The 13129-nt window shown below is 36.9% G+C and overlaps 1 protein-coding gene across 2 annotated transcripts in view; it reads right to left on the reverse strand.

Moving 5' to 3' along the window:
- DAP (death associated protein) overlaps nucleotides 1-13129 on the reverse strand; it is a 53700-nt gene that overhangs the window by 3777 nt on the left and 36794 nt on the right. For both annotated transcript variants that reach the window (XM_054060214.1, XM_054060215.1), the window contains exon 3: nucleotides 1989-2031. In XM_054060214.1, the coding sequence (XP_053916189.1) occupies nucleotides 1989-2031 (43 nt within the window). The remainder of the gene's footprint in view (nucleotides 1-1988; nucleotides 2032-13129) is intronic.

Below are 13129 nucleotides of genomic sequence, written 5' to 3' on the forward strand. Positions count from 1 at the left end.
TATTTTAATCTCGATCACTAGGTTACCTTCTCGATCACTAGGTTACCTTTTTATATTTTTTTTTTTTTCTCTACTCCAAGTTGCTTCCAATTTTCAAAGATCTCCTCTTCTCAGGCTTGAAATTTTCCACCTTCTTTCCCCTGATGCTGCTGTTTGCCCTTCCCACACTTCTCTGACCCCTCACACCTTGCTGTTTCAAATGGGTGATGTGAATGTGGCTCTTCTATGACTCATGTGTACTGTAGCGGTTGAGCAGATGACAGAGTCAATCTGTAGATGCCTAACTTGGAATCAAAACACTGCAGAATAATTCAGGTTGGAAGAGACCTCAGGATATCTTTAGCCCAACCTCCTGCTCAAAGCAGAGCTAGCTGATCAAACAACTTATTCGCGCTGTTGTCTCTTGTCTACTTGCCATGCACCACTCCAAACAATCTGGCTCCAGATTCTTGAAAACTTTGTTGTGGGTGTGGGAAGGCTGCTGTTAGGTCCTCCCCAAACCACCTCTTCTCCATGCTAAACGTGGCCTGTTCCCTCAGCCTCTCCTCTTAGGGCTTGTGAGCCAGCCCCCTGACCACCCCAGAGGTCCTTCAGTGAACTCACTATGGTTTATCAACACCTTTCATACACTGGGGTGTCCAATATGGGATGAACTATCCCAAATGTGGTCTAAAGCATGCTGAGCAGAGGGGGATAATCCCTTCCTTCAATCTACCAGGTACTTTCCTGTTAACGCAGCCCATGATGTTGTTGACTTTGTTGCTGTCTTACATGTGACTGACTAGTGTCCAGCTGCTGCCTGCCATTCTTCCAGTCTGTTCAGGTTCCTCTGAGTAGCAGCCCTACCCTCAAACTTAACTGTTCCTATCAATGTGGTGCCATCCACAAACCTGATTAGAAGTCTTCTGTCTGATAAAGACATTAAACAGGATAGGTCACGGTATATAAACCTTCACTTGATACTGATGAGAACTACTATATACCAAGAAACTTGAAAAATATAATTGAAAAATTACTCTGGATTCAAAAAAGCATCAGCAGGTTTTGTTTATTACACACAGAAGAAATTTTGATACATTTAGGTACTATAAAGTCTCAGAAAATAATAGAACCAGTTTGCTCTTCATAGGTTAACTATAAAGCTGTAGCTGACAGCTTATTACCCTATCAATTAACCAGTTAGCTAAAGAAGAGATGCATTACAAAATTAAGGAAATATTTTCTTTCCATTTTGAATCTTTTGCATGCCTACTAGACTTTAGGGTCTGTGGTTTTTATGTCTGAGATTTCCTAAGTCACTCATAAAAAAAAAAATCACTACCTTACAACTGTTAAAGCTCTATCAAAATTACTAAACGTTAATGCAATAACTAGTTAGAAGTAATTAGGCATCTAAATGCCTAAATAGGTATCCACCTTGGTGCAGATGGAGGTACAGAAAACACATCCGTGTCTGTCTACTGTCCTTATGGGCTAGGGAAAATTACTGATCATACGATTAATGGTTAGCTAATACTAATGATTAGCTTATGGATTCCCAGGTCCTGCCTGCTGTTAAATTCCAGGGCCTTGAATCCCGGGTACCTTAAGGCATGTATAGCAGCTGAAACACTTATCTTCAAACAAGTATCCTTACAGGCAGGAATGCTGCTTCTTATCACAGATCAAGCTAAAGCAGCAGACTTACACGCAACTGCTTTCAAAGAAAATGAATGCGGTAATATCTACCCTGGATATGAAAAGAAAATCCAATAAAGTCCTAAAATTCTAAGTAAAATGATAAAAGTAATTTCAATAAATAATTTCAGTTTCACACAAAATCAAAAAGAATGCTCAAAGGGACTCACACAAATATACAAAACATAAAGCCTCTTTTCATAAAAGAGGAAGGGGAATGAAAAAAAATTAGTTTTGCTCTGATGAGTGATAATTCTGAGAAGCCTACAACCACTTTTGTATGACTGAAAGAAATTTAATGGTAATCTTACCCTAGCAATGACACCAGAGATGAACACCGCTGGTTTGGGTGGGCTGAAAAAAATAAGAGGGATTATTTGTATAGATTATTGAGAAGGTAAAAATGAAGTATAGCAGACATACAATGCAAAAAAAAAAAAAAAAGAAAAGTGGCATTTTTGGCAATTAATGAATGTTTCAAATAGACAAGATAAATCCCCTCTTCAAATGACTATAACTTTACTGGTACTTATTGCAAGAATACACCTGTAGGTTTTGGTTGCCATTACTTCACATTAACCATGACAGCAGTAAAACAATACACTGTTCCTCACTTAAAGCTGAGTATCTTTGTTTGCATTGGCTTCTTAATCCTCAAATTTTATACATAAGACGCCAGCAGACATTTAGGCTTCATATATTTGAATTGCAACAATGAAAACTATAGTTGGACTAAACTTACTGCTGTGATGGAGAATAAAATAAAATTCCAAGTGTATATCTGTCAGTCAAAAGGATTTTAAGTGTCAGAAAAAACCAGCACCCAGTACTTTAAATCGTAGATTTTTCAAACAGATATTTATCTACTCTGTTACACAGCAGGGGAATTATGTCTGCAATAAAACAAATGTAAAAAACATAAAGAAAAGTCTGCCCTGCCTTTTCATTTGAAGACCATCTCTCACACCAAGAGGAACAGACTCTCCATAGGCAGAAAATTACTCTGAAGCTTGGCCAGCCTGAGGGATCAGTTTCCCTGGGCCACAGATCTGCTGAACTGACCACTTCTACACGGAAGCCAAAGTGCAGACAGGCTGCCACATTTAACAGCTCAATTCTGGTGGCAGGCATAGTCATGGAATCTAAATTATAAATCCTCAGTGGTCACCTGGGCAAGTAAACCCACATATCTGCAGACAGTCTGCAGAAGGATTGAGACCAGAAGGTCCAAAAAATCTTCACCAAAGAGGTAATATATCTGTAAGAAAACAATGTAACCTGAAGCACTGGAAAGGGAAGGAGCACGTGGAGGTAAAGTTGTGCCTCGTCCTGAACATGTCCATAACTGAGGACTCAAAGCAGGTGGTTCATTAGCTTGGACCATGAGAAGGGTCCCTATCCCGTGATGTTATGGCTGATGAGGTTGGAAAAGCACAAACAAATACAAGTAAAATGATTTATTAGAGGAACAATAACGATTATTATGATGCACTTTACAACTACACAGCCTGTAAAGATTTATTAATGTTACATGAAGTTAGGGTAACAAGCAGCACAATATTAGATCTAGACATAATGGTCTAATAAATGTTGCCTGAGCCCTTTTAACTTACAGAATTGCTACACAGTCTCTGAACACCTTAGCTATTAAAGCAAGACTCATCATCCCTTTGACAAATTTTTACGTCAGAAAGACAGGATTAGAATAAAGGAGAAAGGAAGGAAGTTCTGCTCTAAAATACTTCAATTTAAGAGTACCAGTGATATTTCCTGCAATGAGAAAGTATATTTTGATAGTGTATTAGATTTCTCCAATCTAATTTTCTGTTACTATAAACTAATAACAAGCAAAGATCAATAGCAAAACACTTCCATTTTATCCTGATTGTACCGAGCCAATTAGTATGTTACAGGCTGCATGAGATTTCCTGGATGCTGAGTAACAAACTCAAAGAAATAACTCTGAGAAAACACAGATGTACCCCAGTGGCTCAAGGTAGCATTCATAAACTACCACTATGGCATTATAAAGGAAATGAACAGTAAATGGAAAAAAAATTGCGTGGCAAGTTATTCTTCAACTATACATGAAATCTGGCTTTAGTCACACTCAGAGCAACAGTTATTTGTTTGACATTGTATTAATAACAATATTGGATAGTGAGAAAGTAAAATCAGATGGATTTTTTCCCTTGTATTCTTATTATGACCTTTCAGTCTTCACTATGCTTGGATGATGCATGAAATTGAAATGAACATTTCCCAAAAACCAGCTTATACTTGCTGAAAGTACTAAGGCTTGTCTGCCTACCATCTGACTGTATTATCTGCTGTCTGTTCTATACTTCTTGCTTTAAAAACAAGCTCCATGGGTTTGGCCAAAAATGACAACCAGAAGGAATCGATAGCATAATGGCTGTTTCAAACGTAGTTTTTCCTGATGCAAATCATAAGTCTTCTTAGAAGCCTTGATCCCCTGTTCCAAATGTCACGTTAGCTATACTCAAAGTCCCCAGCTTGCAAATGCTAAATTCTCTGGGTACACAAGAAAGCTGGATAAACTTCGAATATTTGATGCATTTCTGTACTTATTTTTACTTAGCTGTATGTTCTTTTGACTAAGGAACTAGGCTGAGATCCTACAAGGACCATTTCAGAATCAGTTAAGCTAAAAATCCAGCCTGAAGTTTATTTTTCAGGCAGTACTGCTGAATTAGCTACCATATTTTTATAAAGAAGACAAAAACCAGTAATACTATTTTCTTGGTAAAAACTATAGTGAACTATGGTAAAACTTCATATATAAGGCATCTATCTTGAGCTTTACCATGAAATAACATGTTTACTCGTCTGTATGCAATTGGTTCTGCGACTGTCTTCAATTGGACTGTCTTAGGAACAGGACACTAATTAGAACTATCCCACAGGTGTATGCTAGCCACCAAAACACCTCACATGAACTAGTCTAAGGTTAATGTGGAACATTTTAGGACAGCACAGGACAGTTCACTGACATATAGGGAACAACCTATTACCAAGGCAGAGTTGTAAAAACGTATCTAAATACAGATGCAGCTGGAACAAATTTGTCCTCCACTTTGTTTGTCCTCTCCATGCCTTTTTGCTTGGACTCTTCTTGTGTTATGCTAAATTTCCAACTTATAAATAGAAGAACTAATGGAATGCTGATATGGCTTCCAGCTCAAGCACCTCCATACTCCATCCACAAAGATCTTTTCTATAAAACCCTGCATTCATTTCTTGCCGAACTGAGTTCCCACATCCAGCTGCAGGCACACACTGTAATGAGGCTTCACGTCTTTACTTAACTGATTAACAAAGGCAAAATGCTGCACTTCTATAGAAGACACCTTATTTTCATGCATTAATTATCCCTAGTAGTGAAAAAAAACACAGAAAGCTGGCCAGAAATGCAAACGATTGAGTGTCCGTATTTATGTTCTACATTAAAGCCACTGGCTTTCCCCTCATTTCTACTAGATTACATTGTCCTGGAAAAGATCTTTAAAAATGTAATATTATCAGTTGGTGAACTATAGAACCAGAATCAGGCATATATAATCACAATTCTGTACTAATGAAGAATTCAACAGATCAGAGAAAGGCCTGGATAATCAGTCACTGATTCATGCTTTAATTTCATTCCTAATGAAAGAAATCTTTCTACAGATGAATGTCTTCACACTAAATCTGTCTCTACTGCCGGGCTCTCATTGGCTTTTGTGGACCCATATTAGCTACCAACAGCATAACTCTGTAATTGCACTCTGAGACATCAACTGGGATTGTAGTATTGCAGCATCACTCACTATCTTTCCCAAGGATCTACTGAAAATAGAAACAAAAGTGGAGGCTATCATTGCTACATTTGTAAAACACTTCCAAGTGCTTTGAATTCTATTGGTGTTTTATGCAAAGCACAACCTACATTTTCAGTATTTTATAAGCTGTGATGGTTGCTTTGCGGATATACTTAATCTGATGAAAATCGGTTTGACAGATGTTGTTTTGAAGTTGCAGCATTCCTTTGTCTAGACGTCAGTAAACAAGAAAGCATAAAAAATATCACTTTCTGACAAAAATGATTTTGTTTATACATATATGTGCTTTATAGCCATATAATGGACACATCTTTTTTTTTTAAGTTAAATAATAACCAAAGCTGATATTGTGTAAGGAATACAATGGTGTGCTTGCCGCGACTGCTTCGAGTGTGTCAATACTTCCCAAGCAAATTGTTACTTTATTATAACATATGGAGAAAAAGACCACATCTGTTAAGATTCGAGTGTTCAAGGAACTTAGCCTGATTTTACACATGCAATGTTGCTGAGAACTGCACCTGTTTAACATCAGACTCTCTACTGGATTAATTTCTGATTGTCTTCAAATAAAATAAAGATTTCTAGTATTTCATAATACTTAGCTTAAATAAGAACTTTATCTGACATTGTGAGTAAATCACAAAGATGATGGAATACTTGAAAAGATCATTAACTAGATGAAATGAGGCATTAATAATACTAAAATCTTATGCCTTCACCTTAGAGGGATTGGTCTAACTGACAGACATACTGTAAAGACACAGTGACATTGGAATTACTGTGAAATCTCCTGCAGGACACAGGATATACATAGGGCAGATGACTATTTATCCAGCTCTATTTAAAATACAAATGGAATAAATTAGTATTCTAAATTAACAGGCAATTTTACTCCTATTAACTATATGTACCTATACATGCAGTGTACGGTCAAATACACATGCAGAGGCTATGCATATACACATACACAGCTTACACAGATTCACAGCTGTTCAAGAGTGATTCCAAACGCAGGAAAGAACACAGCATGTTCCCAGGGCTATACACGAGATGAATGCCTGCAGCCACTGGGTTTTGCAGCATCTGAGCTGCCTACTGCACTGTTACCTGATGGGATGAATCTGAATCTGATGACAGTTTCCAGTGGCAGGTTGAATGGCAGATCCAATCTGGAGGAAGGACTATGAGCATTGCTCAATGTGCAATCCAAAACAACAGCCTACGTTTAGAGCTGACAAACCAGGAAACAGAACCATGCATATAACCATTCCTTTCCACGTGAACTATAAAAGTTCCTGAAAAGGGAAATGGACATTACTGCAGCCAGCTGGTATGGAACGCTAGAATTCCATATTCACTGGTGATCAGAAAAATTAAACCAACATACTAAGACAAACATAGAATGAGTAAAAGCAATGGTAAAAATAGTGCCTCACAGTATACCTCATTTAAAATAATGTATTCAGTCCAGGAACACCATAAATACAGAATTAGAGCAGAAATAGTTGAGAGAGCATGGAGAACCTTTTATATGAGGAAAGAGCTAGGAACTATTTGCATTCAGTATACAAAAGAGTGGAGTATATTGTTTCCATTTGCCTACTTTATAGCAGTACAAGTAGAAAATAACACTTGAAGAAAGCAGAAGACGTACATTTAAAACTAATAACAGCAGATACCTTTAAAATACCACAGAATTTTAATGCAGAACCTCCTGAAAATAAGGCAATATAAAACCCAAGAATTTCAAGAAGTTCAGATACTTCTTTATAGCAGCGCTTACTTGAATTTGCACAGTTGCCTTTGATTTTGGCATTGTCTGAGAAAATAATTTCCGATATAATTAAAAGCACATTTTACAGCAACAGAGTAAAGCTAACAAGCACACTGCTCACCTGCTTGCCCAAAATACTTTCCCATTTGTTATAATCCATTTAGGTTATTAATTTTCTGGACAGAAAAGTAATAATTAGTCTGACTGACTAGCAGAGGGAAATATTCTAGCCGACTACATGGGGATATACAGTATCTGATATTCTATGATAATTTATGCTGTTGAGATCATTTATTTATCTGTCATAGCTTTCAAACCTTTAAGATCACCCACAGGATGGCACTGTTGAACCTCTAAGTATCACATACAGTAAGTAGGGAACAATCTTAAAGAAATCCAGGTGGTGTGGAAAACATTAAGACAACTAAAAAGCAATACCTCCCCTTGACGCCAAATCTTCCTAAAATGTAGTACGTATACACACACACAAAAATTCATACACATACCTACAGACGCTACTTTTGGAAAACAATTTTCTTGTTCCTGTGGATTATTCTATGCCTGATGAGCTAGCTACCAACTCAGCTAAATGATTCCTCTTCCTATGCAGCCAAAATTAATGTAAGTTTCAAAGAAGAACTCAATGCCCTATCAGGAAATTTTAATGACTATTTGTTTTGCTATTCACGTACAAGCAAATTGGGTGTCCTGATCTTTTAATGAGGTGGTAAATCTCTGGCCGTTATATTTAATAGCAACTGATTGACATTAATTGTTCTTACATTCACTGTCAAAATATTGCAGCATGTGGCCTGATTAATCTCACCAGCCTCTCATTCATCTTTGTTTTTAGTGCATGTGTTAACTGTAAAAGAAAATCATTTATGAAATATGTCCACCATCTCTTTTCTATATTGTTGTATATTATATTGCTATCAAGGAATAAATTTCTCTTTCATGCCTTCCTTTGATCACAAAATGAAGATTTATGTATTTCACCTTTTCCATAGACTCAGAGGATTTACAAATAATCCCTAATTCTCCAGCTGCTGGTTCGGGGGTTATTGCCGTATCTACATCAGCTCTTAGCGAACATCAACGACCAACTTCTCACAGCAGTGACTGCAGCATTAGCCCAGTTAATATCTGTAGCCACTTCACCGTGGGAAAAATGAGAGCTATGAAAACTGAAGTAAAGCAAGCAGTACTTAAGTGGGGATACAACTCAAAGGGAACTCGAAAATAAGGAAATAGGACAGACTTTAAGCATTTGCAAAATGGCCAGCAAAAACCATGATGCAAAGGAGGGAGAGGACCGAGTCTTCCTTGTGTTAGTAAAATGCTTAAGTGTATACCCATGTGTGTCCCCATGACAGTAACACACTTCCCTGAGGATACCATGACCATGGACATGCAGTGCAGCATCTCAGCTAGAGAGGCACATCAGCCAGTTGCAGCACTGCTGTAGATCCTCCATCTCTGAGTAGATGAAAGATGGAGTGGAACTGGTGAAACAACAGTGTGACACTGTACTAGGAATTCTTGCCCATTTCAATGGGTCACTCTTGGGAAAGCTCTGAGTACAATAAAGGGCATTATGGAAGGTCACGAAGACTCTGGTACTATCAGATCTCATGCTGGTTATTGTGTGAGCTGGACAGCCACTTGCTTTAGTTCAAACATTGCTAAAGTTATTGACACAGTTCTTATTCTTCAGTGGCAAGTGGCATTTCTAGAGGCATAAATCCTGTCATAGGACTAAGACACAAATCAATGCTGGAACCTGGAATTCCTCTTAATTCAGACAGAGAAAACAAAGAAAACACTCTTTAAGTAGGTAATCTTACATGTAAAGCTCATAAAGATGCAACAGAAGACATAATTAAAAAACATTTTAAATTTAACAGCTTATTTTAATAGTAAGAAACCATTTAACTCCTAATAAACTTAGCCCAGCGAGGTTTTCAATGTGACAAAAAACAAGGAACAAAGCTCTCTAGAAGGGATTCAGACAAGGATGCATCTTTGTTTAAATCAAACATAACGGGAGAAACATAATTTCTCCACAGAGACGTTGACCTCCATCGACCTGAGAGGAAGCAACCACTTCATTCCTCAACTACCACTACTATCCCTGCTGCTGTGCTGCAGCGGTCAGAAAGGCAGCATCTTCATTTTCCATCCATAAACTTCCATTCACCTGAATACAATCAGAACAGGCTGTTTCTTCCTTCCACATTTATCTTAAAGATTTAAATCAGAAGGTCAATATCAGATATTACTACTATCATCTGCAAAACACCCACTGTTGTCAATGGAACTGGAACTTGGTACCAAGTAAATACACAGAAAATGACCTTGAAGAAATCAATAGTAAGGGGATTCAAAGCATTACAATGTGAAGGACTTCCAAGAGGAGTTCTTAGATGGTAAGCTTATACTCAGTGTGAAATAAATGTCTAGCTTTTTGAAGTGGTAATAAAAGCCATGACAATGCAAATGGGTAACAGATCAACGTGCTTTAAAACTGAATAGAGTTCTATAATAGTACCCATTCATTTCAACGGATGTAGAAATATTAAAGCAACTACAAACTTCTGAATGTCAATATCACAGTGATTTTTGTGTTAATCTAACAAAAGCAATTGCTAATTTTCTAGTTCAGACTGTTTGATTTGTGCTCCATTTGTTTGAATGGCCTTTAATTGCTTTAATAACAGCTAAAGCAGATAATTTCCTTAAGAAAGTACTATAGCACCTGCAAGATGGCACCTAACCACTTGGCAACATTACCTTCTACCATACAGAACAGGGTTCAACTATGTTCTTTCTGCTTGTGATGCACACATAGCTTTACTTCTTCACTTTGCTTCTACAGGACAAACAGATCAGTCTTTGATGAACAAAACCAAAACAAGCAAGCACAGTCTCAATTGAGTTTACGCTTATTGAACAGCAGCAATACTGCTAGTACGATATACTGATTGTTTGTACTAGTATTTTAGACTGGTCATTTCTGCACAGATCACAACATGGTAAAAAAGACACTAAAAATGACTCATTTTACTTTAGCGCTGTCTAAAGTTGTGTTTCTGTAGTTCGAGTTGAAGGGTGTTCTCAATAAGAGCACATTTTTCAAAGCACCTGCCTAGTGGTAGTACCTCTGGCTGCTGTCTGGATGTTGTGACAAGTGACAGTATAATAATGAGAGTTGACTTAAGAAATCATTAGCCTACTCAACTTTGAAATCAGGGACAATGGGCATAAGTAAAATGTACTATTTATTTAAAAATATCTAAGTATCAATTTAGGTTAGATTAGCTAAAAAATTTTTTTCTAAAGATTCCTTGATTCCTCTGTACACTTCAAAAGGCCATTTCTGTCATCCTGTATGTGCTTGGACATATAAACATTTTAATTAATAGCTTTTTATTTGCTAATGAGATAGGATATACCTTTTGCAGAAGTCTATTAACATGCAAATATAGCGATCTCTCCTGATTCAGTCTATGTAGTTCAACAAAGTCATGGAGTCCTAGTACATATGTGTAAAAATTACTGAAAACGCATCAGCTATCAGATTTTCAAGCAATTAAGAAGTGGAAATAGTAATTGTTACAATAAGTGTACTTTCTATCATACACACAAACAGATGTGCACATTAGTAAACCCTATAGTGCCTGACTGTTCATAACATGGTAAGACTTAATGACAGTTTACTCTTTAGAAATTCTCACAATCTTAAGAAATACTTCGTACATATGAGACATTGCAACTTATCTCTTGGTTCCATTACACTCTCTTATTTCTCTTCTCATCATTAAGATCCTCCAATTTGTTGGATGTACAGCTAAGCATCTGTGTAACACTCATTCTTTATTTTAAGAATTCAGTGTAAAACACATCGCCATTTAATTTTCATTACAAAAGCAAGCTGTTAGAGGGAGCTCAAGATCTGCAGTAGCAGGAACCAAAGGAAATTTTCTACTGGTACTTTTTGGCAGAGGGTACAGGGGAGGTAATCATCCTGTCCTCCTCCCCATTCCCTCCACCTCTAAATACCTCTAACAGTCCAAGCGCTAGCTCCCAAATCAATAGTTTTTTTGTTTTCTTTTTTTTTTGTTTGCTTTTGTTTTGTTTTGATTGTTTGTTTTTAATAACAACATGATAATTGTGCACAATGGCAAGTTAATCATCAAATATTCTAAGGAGTGATGACTTTGGGTAACATATGTCCAAAGCTGGTGCTTTGCAGAGAAAACATCTCTGTAAATTACAGCATAATCACTTCACATGTAAATAGAGAGTATAAGGAATTTCGAACTTGCAACAACCAAATTTTGCTGCAGGCTGAAGTGTACAATGATGCGCTACCTAATTCAGCTGAACTGCTCTGAATTCACACGATCTTAGAAGTAGCTGAAAACTTTTACAATGAAAAGTCTTCAAAATACTTTAGAGGAACAGCACCATCATGAATCTTAACTTCCTTCTTTTTTTTTTTAGCAAAGACTTAGGGAGAAAATTAAAGATACAGTGGCCTGAGATTGCTAAGTCAAAGAACACCAAGAAAGGACTCAAATGGTTAACCTGCTCACATCAAGAGAACGTATCATGAGAGAGACAGAAACAGCAGAAATCATGCTGATAGAAATAGACATCTGAGAAAGGTTGCATACTCCATTAATGCTCTAAAATCTGGTCTGATAACTTACAATACAGATAAATCTTTAAAAGAAAAACCCTAAGTTTTCATCTAATTCAAATCCAGAGATCATTATTTAAGCTTGTTATTCAGATCAGACAAAAATCTTGATGAATATATATACTATAAATAGTGAAGGCCAGTGGAAAGAACAAAGCTATAGGAAACGACAACATATTTTTGAAACAGTGTCTATCTGAGGTCACTTTGCTCAGTCTTGGAGATTCCCAGAGCACCCATCACATGGTAGATGCAAATCAAGTGGTTAAGTGAGATGACAATTTAGGCTACTCCCAGACACATAATGCTGGAGTCCAGTGAGTATCTACTCTCTGATGGTAGCTGAAAAAAATAAGTCAGGTGGATTACTACAGTTTTTTGGTCACAACCTGACAGTTATGTTTAAGAACCGAAAATAAGAACACAAGAAGCCAAATTTATACTTGATACATTTACTGCTATTACTTCTGTATTGACTTATATGAAGGTCCTCCTTTCACATTATTTCCTGAGATGACATTTGATAAAGTGGTATGTACAAACTTTTAATCAGCAACCCTGATTCTCCCTTCATGTCAAATACCTACCCACTCATTCTAAGTTTATCATCACAAAAAACCGAAAACAGGCCAGGTGTAAAGAGAACATCCTTAATTTAATAAAACACCAAACCATTTTCTAATTTTCACCCTCTATCGCAAAATTTTGTATTAACCAACATGGTATTCCTATTATTGACCTGCACTTTCAAGACTGAAGGCAGACCCCTTGTGTGTACTTGCTCAGAATACTTGCTGCTATGACATTAAAATTGACAGGAGGGTATTGGGCTCCTGTCACGTTTATTTAAAATCTTTATAAAGAAGTCACCCATGGAGACATACCCTAGGCACCCAGATGACAGCAATGCTATTGCTGCCACATAATGGCCAGCTGCAAACTGAAGTTTAATTTCAGTTTTGTCTACCAGAGAGATCTCTTCTAGCTATTTCCAGTTGCAAAGAAAGAGAAATATCCACAAACTTTACAGTAGGGATCCTCATTCATTACTGTAACACATCAAGAGAATTAGAAAGTAAAAAAATGTATAGGAGCATTAAATGAGAAAAGCTAGCTTTGGTAAGAAGA

This window comes from Cuculus canorus, chromosome 2 (assembly GCF_017976375.1).
Source record: "Cuculus canorus isolate bCucCan1 chromosome 2, bCucCan1.pri, whole genome shotgun sequence".
Classification (NCBI taxonomy): domain Eukaryota; kingdom Metazoa; phylum Chordata; class Aves; order Cuculiformes; family Cuculidae; genus Cuculus; species Cuculus canorus.